Source organism: Cnephaeus nilssonii, assembly GCF_951640355.1.
Source record: "Cnephaeus nilssonii genome assembly, chromosome: 21".
Classification (NCBI taxonomy): domain Eukaryota; kingdom Metazoa; phylum Chordata; class Mammalia; order Chiroptera; family Vespertilionidae; genus Cnephaeus; species Cnephaeus nilssonii.
In genome coordinates this window covers 6548299-6574238 of record NC_137092.1, presented here as the reverse complement: position 1 = coordinate 6574238, position 25940 = coordinate 6548299, and the positions used below count along the sequence as shown (strand labels likewise).

At 46.3% G+C, this 25940-nt stretch overlaps 1 protein-coding gene across 1 annotated transcript; it reads left to right on the top strand.

The window, feature by feature from the left end:
- Window positions 1-8374: 8374 nt before the first annotated feature.
- On the top strand, window positions 8375-10299 carry KCNA3 (potassium voltage-gated channel subfamily A member 3; the record flags this gene model as incomplete). Its single annotated transcript, XM_079761460.1, has 1 exon — window positions 8375-10299. The coding sequence occupies one exon, from the start codon at window positions 8375-8377 to the stop codon at window positions 10151-10153; it is 1779 nt and encodes a 592-aa protein (XP_079617586.1). The 3' UTR covers window positions 10154-10299.
- Between the last annotated feature and the right edge of the window lie 15641 nt (window positions 10300-25940).

Below are 25940 nucleotides of genomic sequence, written 5' to 3'. Positions count from 1 at the left end.
AAAAAAAAAAACAATAAAAGAAAAGAAAACCTGGCCACATCTTCTTGGTCTTGCCATGGATTTTCTGTTACCATGTTTTTATTTTCTTAGAAAAATGAACTCAGAAGACGCCGTATTTTCTTAATTCGCCTGGGACAATGTATTTTACGTGGCATAGCGTTAAGATTTGTTTTTACCTCCAAAGTCCACCTGAATTCAGTAACACCGACGACAGAGGAGGCTGCCATGTTCGCATCCTCCCCAGCTTTGCCTCTGACTCAGGCGCACAGCATTGCAACAAGCAAGGGCTGCCTGCTTATTAGTTTCTCAGTATCCGGGGTGGATAATGCAGCCGGACCACGCACGGAGCACTGGAGAACTCCGATGCACTTAAAACACTCTCAGATTACACGTTTGAATGCAAGCATCTGGAATTTTTCTCTTTGATTGGCACCTTTGATTCCATTCTGCGTGCCGAGGTGGGCCCAGAATGAGGAGTAATTGAGTTTCAGCCCATTTGTTTAAAAATCACCCTTGCCGTGGGGTGTCAGGAGTACTTAGCAATGAATGCATTTATCTCCCAAAGCGATGCACCCAGTGTTTTCTGGGCAAAGGGGGCACTTACATCCATTAATAACATATATTACCAGAGCACATTCCGTTCCCGCCTCTCTTAGATGTCGACATTTGGGGACTGGCTCTTTCCTTTCAGGCGTAGCTGTTTTCGCCTCCTGAGTGCGGGGAAGGGATGTCCCCTGGGCCTGACTCCCGGTGAGGATCTAACCTGAAAGGGCGTGCCCTAAGCATGTAGCAGAGGAAGGCGGGGGGCGGGGGGGTCGGCCACATCCATAGTGTGAAGAACTACGTCCAGCCGTGTCCACACTGGAGTGGGGATAGCAGTGGGAACTCAGACATCTCGATATGAGCGAGGCGGGGGGCCGTGGTTTCGGGGGGTAGCCTTTGGAGAGCAGGATTCGGGCAGCAGTTGGTGACTCAGGTAGTGGGGCCAGTCCCCCAAAAGGGAGCCTGGTAGGAACGGGTAGGGAGTAGTCCAGTTTTTTTAAATGAATTTTTAAAAAATGTTTTTATTGATTTTTTAGAGAGGAAGGAAGAGGAGGAGAGAGAGAGAGAGAGAAACATTGATCGGCTGCCTCTTGCAGGCCCCCTACTGGGGATCGAGCCTGCAACTCAGGCATGTGCCCTGTGCATAGGATGATGCTCAGCCAACTGAGCCACATGGGCCAGGGCGAGGTAGTCCAGTTTTAACAAGAGGAAAATGAGGTAGAACTCAACTCGTAAGAACTGGGTGAGTAGGACGGGAGGTGGGCAGACACCTTTGGGCTCCCATCAGCTCTCAGAATTAGGGTTTATGACCCATTCTAGGTCCCAGTAAAGACGGTGTTGCTGAGGTTGCTGCCGCAATTGGAATGGGCTCAAGGATCACGTAGCATTGATCTTGTCCAGTGTAGACAGACTCATCAAGGCAATGGTTGAAAGCAGGGGTTGGCACGCTCTCCCCAGCAGGGGGCGCCAGTGGCATCACCGAAAGGGCAGAATCTCAGGCTCTGTCTCAGATCTCTCCCTGCCCCAGGGTTTAAGGACCAAAGGAGATGAGTCTTAGGTAAGAAATTCTGCTTGATGAGTTGACTGACAAGGCAGGAAGCTGCAAAAAGCTTGTCGGAGTAGAAAGGCTGAAAGGAAAAGGAAGGTAAGCAAAGTCAGCTGATGCCAAAGAGTCCAGCCGGTGTTGTAGGTACAGGCAGGACGGAGGGCGGGTCCAGAGAGGCCAGGCCAGGCAGGAGGTCTCAGGCATGAGTAAGAGCCAGGGCGCACGGGGGCCCGTTCATCTTTGATTCCCAGTGTCTAACAAGTATGAGTATTGTGGGAAGGAAAGAAAGGAGGAACAAAGGAAAAGCGGTCACTAAATAAATGAGAATATTAGAAAAAGAAGGAGAAGAAAATCAGGCTACAAGTTTAATTGAATTTGGCTGGAAAATTAGTAACATTCGATTCTTTTCTGATTCCGTCACCAACGAAATGCTGGACTTTGGATAGAAGTGACTTATATCTTGAGACCATAGTCACTCCATCTGTAAGATGAATGTGTTAGCCTAGATCATCTTGTTGTTGTTTTTTTAAGTTGACTTTAACAAATATTTTTGAGTGCCTACTAACTGCAAAGCGCTGAGTTTTGAGGAGACTGAGATGATAGTATTAATGCCAGGAAATGCCAGAGTTCTGATGCTAAAGGATGCCCTTTGTTGTCTGGCCACTTTTGTAAGTGTGGGTATTCTTGGACCACAAGTTAATTGAAGCCAGAGTGAGAGGCCTGTTCTTCCCTGAGATACAACAGTTAAAGGGCTCGCCTTGCATGTGGCCCTTTTCAATCAGACGCCTGAGAGTCCTGGTGCACTTCACCCGCTCCCTTCCTTATGCATGTATGTTGTGTGGAGAGACAGTGAGTGAGAGAGGGAGAGGAATATTGATGTGAGAGAGAGACATCGATGGATTGCCTCTCGCATGCCTCCCAACCGACGACCAAACCTACAGCCTACGTGTGTGCCCTGACCAGGAATCGAAGCTGCAGCCTTTCAGTGCACAGGACAACACTCCCACCAACCGAGCCACACTGGCCAGGGCTGTCCCTTTTAGTTCTTGAAATTCATTTCCTTGTGGCTCACCCATCCCCTCGCAACCAAGTATTTCCCAGACGGAACACGAGGAAACAAATAAAAGGAATTGTCTCTGTGTTTTCCAAGGGTCCTGGTCATCTGGAGGAAAACCACGGGGAAAGTGTTGGTGGTAAAGCACCTCTGGCTAGAAGACAGTGGATGTGTGTGGTGGCATTCTCACGCCATTCGATTGTAAATGCTAAGGCTCCCATCTGCAAACAAGTAATTGCTGCATACCAGGGAGCTTTACTCATCACTAATTGCACATCTCGCCTGAGATTAGAGGTGTGACTGTGCTTGACTTTTCCATAAATTAGCCAGAACCAGAAAAGGCCGCGCGGTGTTTGTGTCTGTTTGCCATCTCTTACGCACAGCGGCTCACAAAGGAGCATCGGGCTTATTCAGATGTGTGGCCTCGCATAATGCTTTTAACTCCTTGGTTGGCATCCTTGCGGGCAGAATCCCAGTCTTCCCGGGATAGATCCCGCCCCTCCCCCCTGAAAATCCCCTGCCACGTGAGAACACAGAGTTAGACTGCCGGGTCATGCTAAGGGACACGCCAACACCAGAGAGCCACGGTGACCTGGTCAGGACCTGTACCTGCATCTCCTTCTGGAATAAGTTCCTCGCTGTATGTAGCACCTTTCTTCCTAAGAAATGCCACAAGTTCAGGAGAGCCGTTTATAATACCTCCATCACGGCTAACCGTTTTCATGGAACACTAGTCACGCTCCATGACCATTCTCTTCTCTTACACTATTTGAAGAGCATTTATCAGTAAATATTGGGACTGGAAGTACCAGGATGGAAGAGACGAGCCCTCTGACCCTCACAGAGGTGGTCTCTGGCAGGGCGTGAGCACAGGGACCTCTCAGTCTGAGCCCTGGTGCTATTTCTTTTTTTAAAATATATTTTATTGATTTTTTACAGAGAAGAAGGGAGAGGGATAGAGAGTTAGAAACATCGATGAGAGAGAAACATCTATCAGCTGCCTCCTGCACACCCCCTATTGGGGATGTGCCCGCAACCAAGGTACATGCCCTTGACCGGAATCGAACCTGGGACCCTTCAGTCCGCAGGCCGACGCTCTATCCACTGAGCCAAACCGGCTAGGGGCCTGGTGCTGCTATTTCCTAGCTCTGTGCCCGTCCTCGCACCAGGGACCTTCCCACCCTGCACTCTCTCTCCACGCGGGAACTGGCTTGGCAGCACTGCCTACCTCCAGGGCTGCGGAGGTCGCGGCCTGCCAGGTGCTGGGCACAGTCCATGCTCAGCACGCGTGTCACTGCTCAGGGTGCTAGCTGTTGGCGGCATGGAGTGCCCTGGGCGGGGGAGAGATGTCTCATGTACACGAGGTGTAGCTCAGCAAAGCCCTCTCCTGGGGCTCGGGACAAAGGCCCTGGCGCCCTGATGAGGAAGAGAATGGGTGTCCATCTAGAACCAGTTTCATGACGCTCTCTCTGAAGTGGTCACCATGGCTGATAGGGAGGGGGTCTCAGACAAGGGCCTCTGAGCTGGACCTTGAAGCTGAATTCACTGGGGAGCAAGGGCATGAGCAGCTGGCAGGAGCCAAGCGGGGCGGCTGAAGCGGCTGGCAGGGCCAGGGTCCAGCGCGTGGTGGGAAAGAACCCAGCAGATGCTGCCAGAGGCCAGGGCAGCGCCAGGTTCCACCGCCAGGGCAGCGCCAGGTTCCACCACCAGGGCAGCGCCAGAGAGCGAGGTGGTCAGATGGACGGCTCACAAACACAACTCCGCTGTGTCCTGGGGGCTGAACTACACCAGAGAGCCCGCGAGCAGGGAGCCCGTATTAAACGATCCTGGCAACCTGACCTGGGGCCGTGGCAGCGAGAATGGAGCGGCGAGGACAGGGTGGAGAGGGACTTGCAGGGACCAGAAGGCATAGTGACCGCGGACACGGCGGGCAGAGGAACCCTTCGGGGATGACTTCGCATTCTAGAATGAAGTAAGAAGCACAGGAAGAGAAGCAGGTTTGGGGAGAAAGATAATGAGTTCGGTGCTATAAATATTACGTCTGCAGGAAGGATACCCAAGTGGGCAGTTTGGAATGGAATTCTGGGTAGACCCGTCCAGGGTGGTGGGGAGAAGGGAAAACTAGCCTTGCACATCTGCACGACCCAGCTGGTTCTATGAAACAGAACCAGACGGGACAGGTCCCTCTGCAGAACCACCTCCACACCAGTAAACGCCTTCACTCGCTGCACTTAAAACGCCTGTATGTTCATCCTCACTTTTCCTCCCCTCCACTCAGCACGCGCTGATTAAGTAAGCATCTACGACGTGCCGGTGCTGTTCTTAGATTCTGGGCACACAGAAGTGAAAAAGTCAAAACCCTGCCATCGGGGAGTTTATGTTTTAGCGCAGGAGACCTTCGATAAGCAAGTAACTGAATAATCTAAAATATAATTTTAAGTAAACAGCATTGGGAAAAATAAAGCAGGTAGGAGGTTAGAAAGTTACCAAGGAGGAGGAGGGGGGGGGAGGACTTTTAGAAATCAGGAAGTCAGGGAAGTCATCTCCGATGAAGTGCTGTTTCAAACGGAGACCTAAGGTGATGGAGAAAACGATGTGAAAATCTGGAGGAAGTGTGTTTCAGACAGAGGGAAGAGCAAGTACGGCGACCCTGAGGTCGGGGCCAGCTCAGGATGATGGAGAAACAGCAAAGCATCCAGCTTGGCTAGAACAGACCAAATAGTCACAGAGTATCTTGTGCCATTTCTGGCATTTCTGTCTTGTGTTATCAACTAATTCTTTTGCAAAGACTTTCATGGATTTATATCCCACCTTCCCAACTCCAGGCAAGCCTAATAAAGGCAAGGTCTATGTTCAAATTTCTTACTCCCACGGTGCCTAGCACAATGCCTGGCACATAGTAGGTGTTCTTTCTCCATTCCTTTGTCTGTAATTATAATTAGTGGTGACCTCTAGGCCTTTTTTTGTTGCACCCTCCAACATTCTGGGCTAATCCCAGAGGCTATTAACCACCTGGCAAACCACTGGTGAGCGATGTCTAACATTGTTGTGAGAGACTCAACACACGTCCAGAGCCACGTAGGAAGCCCACACGCCAAGATGTACCCTCACCATTGGCAAACCTGATGGTTTCACGGGGGCTCTCATGTTGAAGATTGGCATGTGAGGAAACCCCGCACATGCTCAGAGAAGCTGCTGGCTTTGCCGCAGCCCTGTGCTTAAACATTACAATAATATTATTATTACCCCACCGGGGTGTCATGGGGATTAATGAGACATTTTCAAATCACTTTGAGCTACTCCGCTGGGGGCACTAAATAAGTGGCATGTGTTTCCCCTGCAGTGCCACGTCTGACACTGATTTGTTGTGATGGGTTTTGCTGTCCAACCGGGCTGGGATTCGCCCACCAACTCACTTCCTATCAACAACAGACTAGCCGTCCGAAGGCGGTGGTTTTCAGTGAAAATAAATATGAAGCGAAGCAAACCAGGCAGCAATCAGCAGCAAACAGGCTGCCGATAGAAATGTAGTGTTTATTAAGCACTCGCAGGGGCGACATAGAAGCCTCCCAGGGTGACACAGAACAGCGAACGCCGGGTTCAGAAATGGGCCAAGATTCCAGGCCCGCGCCCTGCCGGGAACTCCCTGTGTGAGCTCGAGGAAATGGCTAAACTTCTCTGGGCCTCAGGTATAAAGTAAGGGCTGTTCGATGAAGCTCAGAATCGGTCTTCCCCGATAAGGCAACTACATGGGAGGAGTGGAAATAGTCGTTTCTGAAGGAGAGCTACTGCACAGCAGGGAGAAGCTTGTGACCATCCATCACAGGACCGGCTCTGTTCTGGTCTTCCTTGCGGTTGATTAATATTAATTTCGGTACTAATTCCTGCAAATGGAGAAATAAATCACTTTCTAAGTCGGGCAGAGAAGTGCATGAAACATTTGGGTCTTTAAAAATAGGGTCTTTGCCTTTCTAAGAGCCATCCTGGCAGTGAGCTCTCTGTCTTATTCTTAGATTTAAATATATGAATGATGGATTATACTGCTACCCAACCCCCAGCTCTAAAACAGGGTGTTGTTTAGGGAGAGAGTGTTTTACCTGGTGGTCCACTTTGACCATCTGACAATCTGTGTTACAGCCTGCAGGACCTGGCCCTGACCTGGGGGTGAAGGACAGAAAAGAACATGTGAGCCCAGGGTCCCCTCCCTCCTCCTCCCAGGAATCCAGGGGTCCTGGGCCCAGAGAGAAGAAATGCTGACCCTCCAGAGTGGATAGAGATGCAAAGGCTCACTTGTTGAGAAACTCAATTCAACAGACATATAGGAGTTCCTACTAGGGCGGCAGGCACTTCGGTGGCTGCTGGGAATGCAAATTGGGTGAGACCCAGCCCCCGCCCTCCATGACCACACCTCACGTTTACTCCAAACTTCCCAGCTAAGGCGTGATGGGTACGGGAGTTGTCTAGACAACGACTCCTCTTTTGTAAATGATTCGAATGATATAGCAGAAAACACATTTTTAAGCCTGGGGTTGACTCTGAATTGGATTTGCTTAAATGTCTGGAAAGAGAAATTGTGTTCAAAGTGACCACAGCAATTTGGAAAACTAGTTTCGGTTCAAAGGGGATAAATGTAAGGTACTATCTCCAGGCCAACATCGAGCAACAGAGATACAAGGCTTGGACTGAATGTTCTCTCAGTGTAACAGCTAAAGCGTGGAGAATCCCCTACCCCGAGGCCAGCAGTGATGCTTTATGTAGAGGGTTTATGTGCAGGTCTCCGTCCCTCCCAACACAGACTCAAGATGACAAGTGAATTTCCTTTGTCACTTCCCTCTCAGGGAAGCTCACAGTCCTGTAAAGACCAGGCTGCCCTCTCCAAGCCCAACCAGAAACGTGGTCCTCGATTCTTCCCAGCGACTGGAACGGATCTAAGCTGTGGAAGTGAGTGTGAACTAGTCTCTTCAAAGCCATGTCCCTGAATGCCTGTAATGACCCATTTTCTTCAGACTCCCGGGTGCGAAACGCACCAGCACCCATTACTCCCTTCAGCTGCTCATCCAAACAGGAGCTGCGTTATTTAGAGCCCTCCCTCCGGGCCTGGAGGTCTTCCACCTCGGGGCGCCCACCATGCCTGCCACCCGTCCCTGGACAAGGCTCCGGATCCAGGGCGCATCCCCACCCTCCCTCCTCGCCTGCCTCCGCCAGCCAGCTGACCTCAGGGCCCCGCACAGCCCGCCTTCCCCGGGCTGGCCCAGGTGGAGACGCGGGGAGGGGAGGCCCGCAGCTCGCGGGGCTGCGGCGTGGGTCCAGGGCGGTGGAGAAGCCCTGAAACTGGGACGCGGCCTCGCGGGCCGGGGGCGCGCACACTGGCACGAAGCGGGCTGGGGAGGTGCCGGGGGGAACCCAGGCGCCGAAGGAAGGTGCCTGGGTGCCTGAGGGGCTAGGAGGGCGGCGGGGAGGGGCGGGGCCGGGCGCGCGCCGCGCGAGGGGCGGGGACCCCGAGGGCCCGGGCGGGCGGCGGGCGGGCGCGCGCTGGGCGCGGGCGGGGGCGGAGGGAGGCGGGGGCGGGAGGCGTCTCTCTCCGCCGAGGAGCCCGCGGGCCGCGCCGCCGCCAGACGGAGCCCGGCGGCAGCCGCGGCAGCAACAGGCGGCGGGCTGGGCTCGGGGCGCAGGCGGCGCGGGAGCGGGCGGGAGCAGGAGCGCCGCGGCCCGCGCGGCCGGGTCCCCGCCGCATGGAAGAGCATCTCAGCCTGCTGAGCTCGCCGCCGCCCGCCGCCCGCCACCGCGCCCCCCCGGCCCCGCGCCCCGCCGGCGGCGGCGCCCGCACCCTGGTGAACCCGGGCTACGCCGAGTCGGCCGCGGGCCCCGAGCTGCCGCCCGACATGACCGTGGTGCCCGGGGACCACCTGCTGGAGCCGGAGGCGGCCGACGGCGGCGGCGGGGACCCGCCGGAGGGCAGCTGCGGCGGCGGCGGCGGCGGCGGCGGCGGCGGCGGCGGCGGCGGCTGTGACCGTGACCGCTACGAGCCGCTGCCGCCCGCGCTGCCGGCCGCCGGCGACCCGGACTGCTGCGGGGAGCGCGTGGTCATCAACATCTCGGGGCTGCGCTTCGAGACGCAGCTCAAGACCCTCTGCCAGTTCCCCGAGACGCTGCTGGGCGACCCCAAGCGGCGCATGCGGTACTTCGACCCGCTCCGCAACGAGTACTTCTTCGACCGCAACCGGCCCAGCTTCGACGCCATCCTCTACTACTACCAGTCCGGGGGGCGCATCCGCCGGCCCGTCAACGTGCCCATCGACATCTTCTCCGAGGAGATCCGCTTCTACCAGCTGGGCGAGGAGGCCATGGAGAAGTTCCGCGAGGACGAGGGCTTCCTGCGCGAGGAGGAGCGGCCGCTGCCCCGCCGCGACTTCCAGCGCCAGGTGTGGCTGCTCTTCGAGTACCCGGAGAGCTCGGGGCCGGCGCGGGGCATCGCCATCGTGTCCGTGCTCGTCATCCTCGTCTCCATCGTCATCTTCTGCCTGGAGACGCTGCCCGAGTTCCGCGACGAGAGGAGCTACTTCGCCCCGCCGCCGCCGCCGCCGCAGGAGCTGCCGGAGGGCGCGGGCAACGGCACGTCGGGGGCCGCCGCCGCCGCCGCCGGCGCGTCCAGCTTCTCCGACCCCTTCTTCGTGGTGGAGACGCTGTGCATCATCTGGTTCTCCTTCGAGCTGCTGGTGCGCTTCTTCGCCTGCCCCAGCAAGGCCACCTTCTCGCGGAACATCATGAACCTGATCGACATCGTGGCCATCATCCCCTACTTCATCACGCTGGGCACGGAGCTGGCCGAGCGCCAGGGCAACGGGCAGCAGGCCATGTCGCTGGCCATCCTGCGGGTCATCCGGCTGGTGCGGGTCTTCCGCATCTTCAAGCTCTCCCGCCACTCCAAGGGGCTGCAGATCCTGGGCCAGACGCTGAAGGCGTCCATGCGGGAGCTGGGGCTGCTCATCTTCTTCCTCTTCATCGGCGTCATCCTCTTCTCCAGCGCCGTCTACTTCGCCGAGGCGGACGACCCCACCTCGCGGTTCAGCAGCATCCCCGACGCCTTCTGGTGGGCCGTGGTCACCATGACGACCGTGGGCTACGGGGACATGCACCCGGTGACCATCGGGGGCAAGATCGTGGGCTCGCTCTGCGCCATCGCCGGCGTGCTGACCATCGCGCTGCCGGTGCCCGTGATCGTCTCCAACTTCAACTACTTCTACCACCGGGAGACGGAAGGGGAAGAGCAGGCCCAGTACATGCACGTGGGCAGCTGCCAGCACCTCTCCGCCTCGGCCGAGGAGCTGCGGAAAACCAGGAGTAACTCCACCCTCAGTAAGTCGGAGTACATGGTGATCGAAGAGGGCGCCGTGAACCACAGCGCTTTCCCGCAGACCCCTTTCAAAACGGGCCATGCCCCCGCCGCCTGTGCCGCGAACAGTAACCCCAACCCCTGTGTCAACGTCAAAAAGATATTCACGGACGTGTAATGTCCGACGCCCCAGGGGCATGCTGCGGTGCGGACCGTGCCCCCTGGTCTGTGTGTGCCCTTGTTTTATACATTCCCAGACCATCCATCCAGGAAAGGACGTGAAGAAGTGGAAAGCACACTTCATCCTCGCCCCCCCCTCCCCCGCTGCTGCACACTGAGACAGGTGTCTGTTTTGCAAGGGGGCTGCATTCTCTCAGCTCTCTCTCTCTCTTTTTTTTTTTTCTCTCTCTCTCTCCCTCTCTCTTAATATTGCAAGCAGCAAACTTTGCATTTGATTTCCAGGCCACGCCCTATGGAAGAAAAAAAAAAACAACACAAAAAAACCCACCCTGTACATCCCGGGAGGAAATGAAACTGAAGAACAGTTAGAGTAACTGTTTAACCTCAGAATGCACAGGCAGTTAGTTGTTCCTTTGCTAAGTAAAGCAGGCCCGCGCCTGAAGGATGCTGCCTGTCCCTGGGCCTCTTACTCAGCAGGATGGGATACTTAGCTCCGTGGCCGACACTGTGGATCTGTGGATGGAAAGTCCAATCAAAAAGACTTATAAACCGACCGGACGTTTATTTGGCTTTTGACTGGAATTTCTATTCTATTCGGAAACCCCTTCCTAGAATTTTAAGGATCTCTACAGCTTTGAACAAAGGGAAGTGCCCAAGATGTATTTTGGGGCTTGTTAAAGGCATTTCCAAAGTAGGAGACTCACAGATTCCTGTGAAGTTCTGTGTGTGTGTGTGTGTGTGTGTGTGTGTGTGTGTGTGTGTGTTCCAGCCACTAGAAACAGGTTTTCGGTGCTGCTGAGAGAAACAAACAAACAAAAAATTTCCTAATGCATCTGAGAGGGAAGCTTCTGCGGTATCACAAGAAGATTAAAGGGGCAGACATTCCTTCCAGCGGAAGTTACTAATTCCAACCGGCTGATGTCGTTTCCATAGCAACCCAGGTTTCCTAGGAAACCCGAAAAAGGTTGTCATGGCATCTCTTGCGCTCTGTCCCTGCCCCTCCTAGCCCCTGCCGTTTCCACAGTAACCTTTCCAGATGGTTCCTACTTAACACGATTTCCTAAGGAAAACCACTGTTTGAATAAACCGCACAAATGAGGTCTGAGATTCCAAGGTGGTGAAATGACTCACAAAATGCATATTTTTTTTTTACTACAAAAGAAAAGCATTGCTATCACCCTATAATGACTGAATTGAGAAGGAAAATATCATCTTTGGGATTTTAGATTTACACCACAATCAGGCGTGACTTGAATGAAATGTGAGTAATGAGGCAATAATTTCAAAAGATGCTTCCCTACTGTTTTCTTTCACCAAGAAGTTTCCGGGCAACCAATGAAATAAAAAAAGCAAATAGAAAGGTGTTCTGTACATAACCAAATGAATGATTCAATCGGGGTATCCGAAACCTTGCTCCAAGGGACCTTCAGATGTCCTCTTTAACAACAGGAAAAAAAAAAAAACAGATTCCACAACAGCACTGTCACCATCAGGACACTTGAAAAGCTAAATAAAACCGCAAATTATGAAGGATGCGTGTTTGTACCTGAGGGAATGGCAGACAATCAATAAAAAGGAGGGACGGGAAGTAACCAGAGCTTGGGGCGATACCTTCGAGTTTCAGCCGTGTGCCAGGGTTGCCAGAAGACAGACAGACCCAGGTGAGCACCGTGGGGGCCACTGAGGGCACTTCCTTCTTGTCCAGGGAGGCGGGCAGTGCCATTCGTGTCCTGATTGGTGACACTTGCAAAACCAGCAGTTCTATATGAATTATCTGCTGGGTGCCTTTTTTCTGATCATTTGGAACACCGTTTCCATTTGATTTCCAGGCTGCTAACTGTCCTTCCACTGTTTCCTGAAAAAGAAAAAAAAAAAGAAAAAGAAAAACCATTGCTGTTTAGCCTTCACCCACACTGAACTGAAAATGGTGCCATTCCTTTTACTAACCCACTTGGCTTCTGAACAGCCTGTTTCCCCTTAAAAAGGGAATTAAAAGACAGAAGCTACTGCTGTTAGATGATTGTTCCAGTGTTAATCTACGTCATTTGGTAGTACAATTCTTTGAGACAAAAATGGTTAAAATGGCAATAAAGGTAACATTTTACTTTAACATAAATAATTGCATACACATTATAGACATGCATTTCCCACAATTATTTTTGTTTGTTTGTTTTGATAGGTTGTAAGTTATTCTCTCCTAGAGTCAATGAGAGTAGCCCTATTTTAAAGCTTATTAAAATACTTTCCGGCAGTCAGAAGCCTACTTATGTTAGTTACTGTTGGTGCTTTAAGACAATAAAAAATAATACTAAGAAATAAAAGAGGGAAGAGAAAAGAAATCTATATGCCTGGTCTTAGCGTCACTGTTCTTCTCTATGTGCATCGAGATAGGACCCCTTTGCCTAGTTTCTTTTGCTGCTGATTTGAGTTACTTTTAACATGGGTCTACCTTTTGACCAATTTTTGGTATTGTTGATGACCAGGAATTGTGTTTATGACCTATGTTGGTGGAAAATAAATTCTGTGTCTGTTTTTAAAAGATCTTAGAGATGAGCAAATGGTTTTATTCATATTTTTCGGAAGATGCAGAAACCCTGATGAGCTGTATAAGTAGTCAATGGTTGTGCCATAATTTTGGGAATTGTATGGCTATTAGATAACAGTAATACAAATGAGACCCTTTTTTAAATCCAGAGAAATATGGCCTTTGAGTCCTAACTTTGGGGTAGTATAATTGCGTCTAGTTGCCATATTGTTAGCTTCTTGGAGGTTATAGGTTCTGTGTCCAGCACAGAATGTAGCTTCTTGTATGTATTTTATACATACCTGTATTTGATGGGTGAATCGCTATGATGTTACATTAATGTTCTTCTCAGGCTTTTAATGAAGTGGTTTAATGCATAAGCTCTGCAGTTATATTACCAGGGCTTGAATCCTGACTCTGCTGTTTGACCTTGAGCAAATTACTGCACCTCTCTGTGCCTCAGAGTCCTTGTTTGTAAAATGAGGATAATAAATAGTACCTCATAGGGTTGTTGTGACTATTAATTGTTAATACAGGTATACTACTCAGAAAGGGTAAGTTGCATGCTATGCAGCAGAGATTTTGCTAAGAGATTACATTACTACATTATATTGTTTGCTAAGAGATTGCATTATTATTGTGATCATTATTCACACGCTTTGTGTAATTAATACTGAACTTTGTGAATGATATGGAATACATAATCAGTGTCTTCCTATTTACTTTCTACATCACAGGAATAATTACCATTTATTAAAGGTCACCATGTCCTTGACACTTCTCAATTCGGCAAGTTAGGTGGTATTAACCCCATCTTAGGAGGGTAAGAATAGATGGTTAAGGTTAAATGATTTCCCTGAGACATCACAGCTAGCAAGAGACCCAGCTATAATTTAAAACCAGGTCATTCTGCCCCCCCCCCCCAACACCTGTACCTTTTATTGGATGACTTGAAAGAGATTGAGCAAATAAATTCCTTATGCTTTCAGATTTGACTTCAGCCCATGTAACTAATTAATGAATTCCTGTAAAGAACATATCTCCAGAAACCTACTTCTTTCAGTATCCTGGAAATTAACCCTTTTCTAATCATCAGATATATTTAAACCATAGGGATCAAATATACGTTATTTAAATTGGATGAAGAGGTGGGCTTTTCCAGGAGAAAGGATGACTTTCTTTTTTTTTTTTTAATATATATTTTATTGATTTTTTACAGAGAGGAAGGGAAGAGGGACAGAAAGCTAGAAACATCGATGAGAGAGAAACATCGACCAGCTGCCTCCTGCACACACCCCCACCGGGGATGTGCCCGCAACCAGTGTACATGCCCTTGACCAGAATCGAACCTGGGACACTTCAGTCCACAGACTGACGCTCTATCCACTGAGCCAAACCGGTTTCAGCAGGATGACTTTCTTATATGATGGATTTATCTGGACTTGCTATTATGCTCAGAAAGTATAGTCAGTCACAGTGGTGGTCCCTGCTAAGACAATGGATATTTTCCAGTTTGAAGACTCATTTCCTACTTCCACGTGTTTTCATCTACAATAGGTGATAGCATTGTGCAAATTGTTAATTTCCCGCCTCCTTACACTTTGCTTAGGTTACTAGCGATCCATGCCAGAAAGTGGTGTAAACATTTTGACTCCCTCTTCCCAAGAAGGGAGGAATTACTGAGAACAAAAGGGTTGAAAGCAGGAGAGTGCCGGTTCATTGCAATTGGTGGCATTGTTGCTTTATAAGAGCATCTATCCTCAACAAAACATTAGAATATAATTTTGTCCCACGAAATAGCTGTAGCCTCTTCTCTCATGTCCGAAATCCAATTTAGTGAAATGAAAATGGGCAGTGATTTGGACTTAAGAGCAAAAATGCTAATGAGTCTAAGTTTGCACAGGCCAGAGAGCCTTGCAAACCACAGACTTCAGTGCTGAGCCCAAAGCATGTCTTGGATGTTGGACGGTGCACATACATAGGTCTGTGTGCACAAAAGATCCATGGGAGGAGGGCGACCGGGTCAATACACACCCATCCACACGCTGGGGGAAAATCTCTATACCCGCAGCTGGTGAATCTAGAGATAAACATTAATATTTTATTTCTTTTTAAAAAATATTTTTTTATTGATTTCAGAGAGGAGGGAAGAGGGTGAGAGAGATAGAAACATCAATGATGAGAGAGAATCATTGATTGGCTGCCTCCTGCACACGCCCTACTTGGGATCAAGCCCACAACCAAGGTACATGCCCTTGACCAGAATCGAACCTGGGACCCTTTATTCCGCAGGCCGACTCTGTGCACTCAGCCAAACCAGCTAGGGCTATTTCATTTCTTTTATGGTGTTACCAAATTTAAATGCCCACCAAATATAGTGACATATTCACCAACAGCTACACATAAGAGGGCTGTGTTATATCGGTTATTTCTAAACTTTGCAATACAATGTCAGAGTTGACATTTTAAATGCACAGTATGAAGAAATTGAAAGTTACGGTTTATTGACGTAAAACATGTTATTAACCTCTGTGCCATATAATGTACTCAAGTGATTGCTTTGCTGAGAGTCTATAAAGTCAATATACAGCATACATACCAATAATCTAGTCCTTGGAGAATCAGAACTGTGATTCACTGACTTCTATACATTTAAAATGTCAACGTTTTCTGCAGCGCTTGCCAAGTTCTTCCCACCTCTCAGCTGTGAGTAAAAGTGATAGTCCCTCCCACTCAGAAATGCTAAGCAGAACCCACGCCCCCAGTCTGAAGACTGGCAGCTCTGAGCTAGAGGTGAGGGCATTAGGATGGGAGGAGGAATTTAGGGCTTGCCTGGAGGGCAGTTTCTTTTCTTGAGGCCTTGTATTTGGCCTAAACTAAGGAGGCTAAAGCTATTGTTTTCCTACAACTAATTTCCTATAGTTTGTTAGGCAATTTATAACCTGCAGTGAGTGGTTGATAACCTCTGAGAGAGAGAGAGATCAGAGGAGGCAGGAAGAAGGGATGGGAAGCCAAGCAGAGCCCACACCTTGCTGTTGTGACTGGGCTCCTAGCCTCCTGCCAGAAAATGGCCAATGCTGTAGACCAAGCATGTCAAACATGCGGCCCGCGGGCCTCGAGTTTGACATGCTTGCACACAGCATCTTTACATGCTCACAGTCACCCTGAAATAGAATTTAAATGATTCAGACAAGTTAGTCACCTTACTTTCCCCAAGTAAGAACTGTGCTGGAGTTGCTTTAGACCAAGATTCTCTGAATCTTTTACCTGCAGCTATTTTTTTTAACTGTTTATAAAAGATCCGTTTATTTCACAGGTGGCTGTGAATTGAGAGTGTGTGTTGTTAGTAGACCTAAATTCTGCTCCAAGTAGAGCTGCATGCACCTCACAGCTCATTTCCCGGGACTTTCCAGATCTGTGACTCAGCTCACATCTTAGCTCATTACCCACTTTAATTACCGAGTGAGTTTCAACTTTTTTGACTTGCCAAGAGTACGTAATTTCCAAGAGGCCAACCAGAGAATTATACCTAAATGAGCAAGAAATCTCACTAGTCCTTGGGGCTAATTTATTACTCTTTAGTTGTTAGAATTCGTAGGACTTGTTGGTTTGCGGCCAACACTGAGTTATTTAGTAGATGTCAAAGTATAGACACAAGAAAGCAAAGCTCCCATAAAGCTCCACGTTATAGAAGGACTCCGCCCTTTCCTCCTCATCCTTGTCAGTTAGAAAGGCTGACAATGCGGTAAGCTGGGTTTCTGTACCTCTTTCACGTAGGCCCTGTTGGAGGTCTAATTACTCTTTCAGAAACTTGGGAATTGTCCAAACTTGACTGTTCTTATCTTCTTTTCTTGCTTTATATTTTAGAACATTTGTTTGGCCACATATCTTCAGTTATAGATCACTATTTTGTATTACACTTCCTTTCTCTCTTTTTGTAGAGTTGCTTTTAAAAAAAATAGATATCTTTATTGATTTCAGAGAGGAAGAGAGAGGGAAAGAGAGATAGAAACATCAATGATGAGAGAGAGTCATTGATCGGCTGCCTCCTGCATGTCCCCTAATGGGAATCAGTCCTGCAACCCAGGCATGTGCCCTTGACCGGAATCGAACCTGGGACCCTTCAGTCCCCAGGCTGACGCTCTATCCAATGAGCCAAACCAGCCAGGGCTGTAGAGTTGCTTTTGATAGTTAAGGCCATGTGCCCTCTTCTCAGCCCTTCAACCCATTCCTGAGCCACTAATATAAACATTATGATTACTGTCCAAATATCACTTGTATTTTTTGTTTCTATTGAATTGCAACTCTCTCCACACCCACAGTCTATTAGAATACCAAACTATACCATACTTTTTTAAGAATCCCAAGCACATTGAGATAGGTACTGACATATGAAGTAAAAAAAAAAAAGGCCCAAGCCCTTGTATAGAAAGGATGCAAGACAAGAAGAGCTTAACAGAACCAGCACCAGATAACCAAAACTCCAGTAGCATTGAGCCGATGCTAGGCACTTCAGAAATAAAATCATTCATGGTCCTTGTAATTTCTTATAATTAGTAGTCATTAATAGCTGTTAGACTACTATAATTTTCAAACTCTGCAATGAAAATGAAGCATACTGTGATGCAAGAATGTACTCTTGCTTTTTCAACACAGATTAGAGGTAAGAAGTTACATCTCCCATGAAGGAAGAGCAGGTGTATTCCAGGTCAATGAGGATAACTTCACTGGATGCTTGCCCAGCACATAGTAGACGTGCAACATGTAGTCCAGTGAGTGGGTGACTCTTCTGTAAAAAGCACAGATTCCAGATCACCATCATTAGGCATTTCCACTGCATCTGAGACACCTGCTAAAAGCTTTCTTCTCTGAGTGCGATGATGGGTGATATTCACAGACTGAAGGCTGGCACCAGGTTTAGCATTTTCTGTTTTTGACTTTATAAGTATTCTTTATATATCACTAGGGGCCCGGTGCACAAATTCGTGCACAGGTGGGGTCTAGCCACTCCCCACCCCCAGACCAGGGGGTGGGGGAGCCAATCAGGGGTGGGACTGGCCAGGGGAAGGGGCCACAGGCAGTTGGTAGGCCGGCCCCGCCCCCTGGTCGAACTCCTGGTTGAGGGGACAATTTGCATATTAGCCTTTTATTATACAGGATGTAGTTAGTGAATCTCTAGAGTGTGCCTAAATTGAATTGTTACATATCCATTTATTTATTCAACCTATATTTACTGAGTACTTTCTATGCGAAGTGGTAGGGATTTACTCATTCATTCAGCATATGAGGTGTCTCTTCTGGGCCAGACACCATCCTAGACTCTGCATGTAGCACTAAACAAGACAGTCATGCTGACTTATGCTACTTTTAAGAACTACTTTATTGTCAGCATTTCTAAATTATTATTATTATCATTTTTTGTAGTTGGAAGAGGAGAGCACCAAACCTTGAACTTTTATGCCTTTGTTCTCTCCTGGCCTTGGCCGAGTGGTTATTGTTGTCTCAATTTGTAATTTCTTAAAGGGTACCCAACTGCAGAGTTCATATTTCAAAGGATGAGCAGATTTTAGAGTTCTTTGTAATGACAAGATAAACTATAGAGATGACATCTAGCACCTAGAATATGGTTTCCACAGTACTCTTTTGAGACTGTTTCTTCTCTCTCTCTCTCTCTCTCTCTCTCTCTCTCTCTCTCTCTCTCTCTCTCTCTCTCTCTTCTTTTCCCCCCTCTCCATAACATTGAGAAAATGCATACATACATTTTTCTTTAAAAAAGAGTAGGCGCTCAAACCTTTCAGATGATTCTAAAGATGCGGATAAATTTTCCTGTTCAAAAAGCAAACAATCACATTGGTTTGGGTTGCAGGTGGAGGTCATTATTAAATACGGGGGGAAAGCTCATAATTTCAGGATGCTCTGAAACTTTTCCTAACATAAATTAAAAGCATTCAATATGTAGTTAATATGTATAGAGAATGAAATTGCTTGAACTTTTCAGGGTAACTGTAAGAAAACACACCACAGTTTTTAAAAGTATAATGGATAGAATGTTTTATATTGACATGAGGTCTATAATTTTTAAATAACTAAATATATAGTAAATTAATTGTGTTTACTCTGCCAACAGATACCTGAAGAGCTCACATAAAGAGCCACACTGACCCGGAGGATGCTCCTGTCTTTCCCTGTCTAGCTCAAGAATGCAGTGTTGGGTCTGTCACTGATGGGCGATGAGCTGCCTGCCAGCCATAGTCTGCTTTTGTTGACGTTAAATAACATGTCTCCAGCAAATGCATTCTGCAAGGGAAATAGCCCTGAGGATCTTCCTCAAATTGTATGCAATACAAAAGATATTCATCAAGAGAGAAAGAAGAACGTCAACAATATTAGGGTATCATTTCAACCTTTTGACGTTTTGATGAAATCCAACGATCCAAAAACTAAGCAGTATTGCTGATAAAGAGAACCTAAATGTTTGTTTCCGACAAGCCAACTATGACTGCGTTTCTGCTTTCAGCTAATCACTGGACTGTGTTTAATCACGAGATACATCAATGTTATCTTCTGTGTCCTGGCTTTCGTGCAACTTTATTGATGACTGTGTTTTGTACCAAAGGCTCTCGTGCATAGATTAGCCCGTCTCCACGTGAGTAAGTGAAATGTACACTGTGCCCAGATGAATGGCGTTCAAGACAGACTTGCCTAAAAGAAATGTGCCTTGCTTGATTCAACATTCTCTTATTTTTTAATTAAAAAGGGTAGATTTGCAAATGAATCTCGTAGGCAGGTGTTAGCTGAGCTTAACTTTAAAAATATATTGTTAGTACTTACTGTATGTTTAAGTCATCTGTCTTAACTAAAATTCAGCATTGCGTTATGCTTTTCCACAGCTTATATGGCATATACTCATTCAATTTCGTTTTTATGCATTGTTCGGCGTGGTGAGACAAAGCACATTCCTAAGGATGTATAGAGTATCTCATCTAATGTTTATAGAGTGTCCTTCAAAATTATATATGTAAAAGCTTTCTTGATTCATTTTCTATTTTTATATTCTTTTAGAAATGAGACTTTTATCAATAAAAAAACAGCCAAGTTTTAGTTGGAAAAGAGACTTAGGAGGTCATGAAGATGACTTCCCACTGGGGGACAGTTCCCTTCTGTGCCATTATTAATGTAGCGACTGTGACATTGCAGCAGAATGGTAGCTATTTGTATATTATTTAATAAGCCTTATGGAGAGTCAAACTGTGAACATTTAGCATAAAAAAGACTTTTTCTCGTGTCCATATTTTATTTTCCAAATATACCTGAGTGAATGCATGAATAACCAGTCTCTTGTTATTCAAATGCATAACAATGCTAAGTTATAATAAGAGCACTTGTAGAATTTTAATTCCCATCAAAATATTTTGGTAGCAAAGCTAGGATTATAATATTTTTTTGATCCCCTGTGGAAGGAAATACAGGTGATGAATTTCATTGTTAATATATAAGAATCAGTAGCTGACACACAAACTTCTTTTTTTTAAAATATATTTTTATTGATTTCAGAGAGGAAGGGAGAGGGAGAGAAAGAGAGAGAGAAAGAGAGAGAGAGAGAGAGAGAGAGAGAGAGAGAGAGAGAGATCAATGATGAGAGAGAATCATTGATCCGCTGCCTCCTGCAAGCCCCACAGTGGGGATCGAGCCCATAACCTGGGCATGTGCCCTGACTGGGAATCGAACCTGATCTCCTGGTTCATAGGTTGATGCTCACCCACTGAGCCACGCTGGCCGGGCATAATCTTCTAACATCAGTAAAACAGATGAATAGGAGCTAAAATCCAGGGAGCTTTCTTTTGAGGCAATGTCACCATTGAATTTTACACAATTTGCTGGTTATTTCTCTGGTCAAAACTGTGGGACCTGATCATTCTAGGAAAAAGGGAAGGTTATCTCAGATTTGAGCTGTGTGAACCTCCAGTCTGGATGGTTTGTAATTAGAGTAAAAATTAGAGTAGCCACTGCCATGTTTTTCTTCTGTGTTAGCCCATGTCATAGAGACACTGGCCCAGAGAACAGTCAGTCCATTCCAGACACCATACTACTCATAACTGATGCCCAACAGTGGAGTCATTCACACGAGCTATTGGGATGATTGACACAAACCCATCAACTGTCCTCTTCGAGGTCTTAGACATTCATATGTTTTAATAACCTGTAGGTGTTACAAAAACAGACACAGGAACTACCTTCCTTAAACACCAGTGACAACTTTAAGCATTATAGTATATGTAATATCGTTTCTGCATTATTATTACGGGCTACAGTGTCAAATAAGGACAAAACCGGGACTTTTGCTATAAAAGCACAGAATGGCACCAGATGAGTAAACCGTCATATCCGGTGTGGTTCACTGAATGGGCGGTAAAAATAGCATCGGTCTAGATATCGGGAGACCAGAATTCTTGGCCACATTCTACCTGTGGGACCCTAGTCACTTATCAGGGCTAGGCGTCAGTTTCCTGAGTTGCCAAATGGGGGTGCTGGGTTGATAACCCCCAAAGCCCTTTTCCAGCCCCTGGGTCCTCATGACACACATTTGAAAAGGCTTTGAAGAATTCTTAAGTGCTCAGACTTCCTTATGCATTTCTGGAGGAGAGAATAAATTGAAGTGAGACTTGGGCCTCGAACGTGTCATGTGGTTCTTCAAGTTGATGATGAGAAGAGGAAATAGGATTTTTTTTTCTCCTGTAAGATTTGTCCCAGGTCTGTAATGGGATCATGACATAGTAGACAAATCACTCTGCAGAATGGGGACGAATGAATGAAACAGCTGGAAAGTAGCGGGGGGTGGGGGGTCTGTTACATTTCATTAGTTGTTAAGGTGATTTGAAATAGTCTGCACAGACCACACCACCATCCTGGGGGAGGTGGGAAGAGGTTGGAGGGCAGGAGTGTTTGCCTTACAATCTCTTGACTCTTTTTGCACAAGAATTAGTTGGGGAGGGGCACGTGCCTGCCAGTAATTCCCATGGGCCCCAGGAAAGTCCCTTTAATCTCTCTGAGCTCCAATTTCTTGATCTATACAGTGAAGACTTTAAATTTAGTCATCTGTATGTTTCTTTACCTCGCTGAGAATTCGGTAACATTTTCAGGTTGTTTACAGGTACACATTGCTCCTCTCCAGTTACTAAAATACTGTCTATCTCTACTCATGGGACCCAACAGACTGCAAATCCAAACATTCCTAGTTCTGATATTGCCAATTGACCTCAGCAAGATATTAAAAAAAAAAAATGTCGGCCTTACCTTTAATTTTGACCATGGTTTGTTTGTTACGATTTCGCATTTCATCTTTGAATGTTGAGTTAGTTATCTAAGCAAAATCTCCATTCCAGTGAAACTTCCATTTAAATGCTTGTGTTTCAATAATCACTTAGCGGATCAGAATTAAATATATAATGCTCACCAATGAACTGTAGCTGATTACAGGGTGCATTTTTGGCACATTGAAAAAGTAATGCCCGCCCTAGCCAGTTTGGCTCAGTGGATAAAGCGTCGCCCTGCGGACTGAAGAGTCCCGGGTTCAATTCTGATTAAGGACATATGCCCAGGTTGTGGGCTCGATCCCCAGTGGGGGACATGCGGGAGGCAGCCGATTAATGATTCTCTCTCATCATTGATGTTTTTCTCTCTCGCTCTTCCTTAGTCTCTGAAAATGATAAAAATGTATTTAAAATAATAAAAAAGATGCAAACTTGAGGTGGAGGCAGAGGTGTGTTTACTAGTAGTGAGAGAAAAAAAAATTTTTTTAAAGGTAATGCCCTTTTAGTCCCAGAAGCAATGGCTATAATTTAAAGTAATATTCACAGATTTTGTCAATTTTTGTGAATACAAATAAGGCCAGTAGAGCCATATTGTAATTCATTTTGCTCAGGAGTGAGAAAATAATTCAGGGAAAATCCAAATTGTTTGGCGTTAGTGGACAGTTGGAAAAAGAAGGGTTATAGGTTTTGTACAACATAGATCAGAGATCATTATATCCATTGAAAAACAAGAGTATATTCTGGTTGCTGGTTTTATGGCAGAGACTGGAATAGAAGGATGCCAAAATATGGACACACGGGAAATGGTTAAAATGATAGCCGTCCATTTGAATAATACAGAAATATTTTATCATACTGGGATTATTTGTCCAGTGTAGTCTTCTGTCCTTCCATTCAGAAAAGGGGGCCGTTTTTCAAGGCCTCAATCATAACAGGAAATGTGCATTTTGCCTAGTGGAGCAATTCATTGAAATGTTTCATTTGATCATGCTGGTTTTGTGAATCTGAAGTTTCACTTCAGGTTGAATTGAATCTCCTGTGTATCAAGTGTCTGTGATCTTTGTGAGAAGTAATTTTACCCATTTTTCAAGAAGTGGATGAAATTTGCTAACGTGATTCTCGCATATCATAGTTAATAGTGTATCTTGCAACAATTTGTGAACTGACCACACAAAAACAGACCACAGTAATATCTTTTCTGGTAACTCATTTCCATGGTGTGATCTCTCAATGCTGGGGTTGGGGTGGGGAGGTTAAGTATGTAGTTTACTTAAAACTGTCCAAGTGCTTTTCCTAAATGCCATAAAATTATATGATTATAAACCAAATAGAAATATCCTCTCTTTTTTTACTCAGTTGTAAAAGCACTGCATAGACCATTTTGAAAAATGCCCCATAAAATGGTTTAATTTTTGTTTAAAAGTTCTTCTATATCTATATATATACAAGGGAAAGCAAACACGTGTGTAATTTCATGTAATATGTTCATGTAATAATCCATTTTTTAAATCCTCTACAGATAGTAATTATGTAGGTGTCAGAATAATAAATACACCTCAATTTTTTTATAGAGATGTCTAACATTATCTCAAACTTTGCAAAGATCACTTACCTATTTTGTTTAATCTTTAAAGTATCTAAATGAAGTAATAAGACTATCTGAAGCTCAGAGATTAAACAATCAAGGTTTTCAGAAAGATCAAGTGACTTGTCCAAGATTGTATGCCAGCAAATGGTTCTGAATCCCGTGTTCTTAACACTGTTCACCTTTGGTCATTTTTTTTTCCCCCTGATCACTGCCATTTTCTTTAAAACTCTGACCTAAGTTTAATTCTATATGATACATTGGGCCGTTTCAGGCGTTATCTCCAAGCCAATGTTGGCTGTTCATGTTGGAGCTTTTTAGAAACTTCCAAAAAGTATCCTTCCACAGAGTGGTAGCCAAGCATTTCCCACCGAAAACATATTAAGTTCACACACCCTGACCATAGACACTCAACCCAGCTGATGTCAGAATGCCAGACTGAAAAAAATCATCTCCTTCGCTCATCTTCTAACTTCCTTGTTTAAAAACCCATCGTAATGACTGATCACTGAACAGTTGCAAGAAGCAATAATCAACAGCCAAGTATTATTTTGTATGGGATGGAAGAAGGACCATTCTTGAACAATGACATCATAACCAACATTGGGATTCTGAAGGAAATGTAAAATCAAACACATTTTATATTTGTTTCTATATCGTCTTCTTTTTGACATTGAAGTTCTTAGTGTATCACATATTCATGCAAAGTTAAAATAAGCTCTTATCCCATGTTCTCTCATGTTGTTGTCATCATAATTTGGGGCCTTCTGTTAAGTAAATGTTAGTAAAAATCTATGAGTTGATTATGTCATGTTTTCATCTGATCTAGTTTTCAAATTTGCCATTGAGTTGACAGTGTTTTCCTTGCAAATGTTATGTGGAGAATTTAATAAAATACCAGAAAAAAAATCTCATTAATCATCTTAATAATTAGTTCCAAATTCTCTTGTGTCTTCCCCTCCCCCTCTTTCTCTGTTTCTCTCTCTCTCTCTCTTATTTTTTTCTTTCTTTTGCTCTGTTTTTGCAAAAGAGGAAACATCAAAAGCTGGGCTGTTGTCAGAAGCTCAAACATCAGGTGCCTTTGGCTCAGCTCTGCAGACCGCCTTGTCCTGTCACGTGAGTGCGGGGAAGCCTTCTTGCATTGCCCGTAACGAGTCTTCTGGATGCCAGCATTGCCTAGGTGTCTTCCATTGCTCCTTGTGGAGGGCCTAGAAAACTCTGGAGGGAGAAAACCCTTATTTGTAAGAAGTCTGTGCCATCCTGCTTCTCAGTTATACGAGAAAAGTGTGGCAAAGCAAACACATCATTTCACCCCAAATATGACCTGAGCATCAGTTGTGTGTACCGCCCTGTTCAAAGCACCTAGAGGGGATGAAGGTGACCTTAGAGTCAGAGAACTTAGAGTCTAGTAGGTGATGTACATCTATTCCTGAGTTCCTAGGTTAGGATTCTCATCATTTAGATTCAGAACAGTCAGATGTTAAGAAAAAACAACATTTGTTGCCTGTATGTATTCTCTATGTATCTCCAATATTTTTGCACCATGATAGATTATAGTTTCTTGTAATCAGCCTTTACATACCCATGGTTCTCATTTGGGGCTGAGTGATGTTGACCCTACACCTTTTTTTCCTAATAGCAGCTACTTACTCAAATGTGTCTGTGCCTTTGGAATGTCAACAAATGGCTACATCACCAAAACAGAGGCCCTCTTGTCTCCATCTGGAATTTTACTTTGTCTTAAGAAAAGAAAAAGTGCCAAGTTGAGCTGCCTTACATATGTGGTAATTAGCCATTAGAGGAAAGAATAAAGCATAGTTTTCTCAGCCTCCAGCTGATAGAAGAAATCACTGTTTTTCAGCTTTCTGGTCGTGAGACTTTGGTGGTGGACTCCGTGAGCCTTGATTTGTATTTCATTTTAAGGTACCGCACCTTTAAGTCCTTCATGAACATTTGCAGAGTGAATGAAGCAATGCAGCTGGTTGCCAAGGGATTAGGGATGGTCTCTTTGAACCATGGAGGGAATTCTCACTTTCCCACTGATCTTCAACAGAAACGTCTGTCTGTAAGGATTACTTGCACACCTCCGATGGGTTAGAGACACTCGGTCCTCAGTGCATTTTCTTCTATATTATAACCTTTATCTGTATGGTGCTTCTCTGTCCCTTAGGTCCATGTATCATCCTATATAATAAAAGCCTAATATGCTAAGTGTTCGACTGTGCAACCAGTCGCTATGATGTGCACTGACCACCAGGGGGCAGACGCTCCGACCCGTAGGTTAGCTTGCTGCTGGGGTATGGCCTATCGGGACTGAGCACTCCCTGGAGCCCTCCCGCAGTCCCTCCCTGGCCCTGATTGTGCA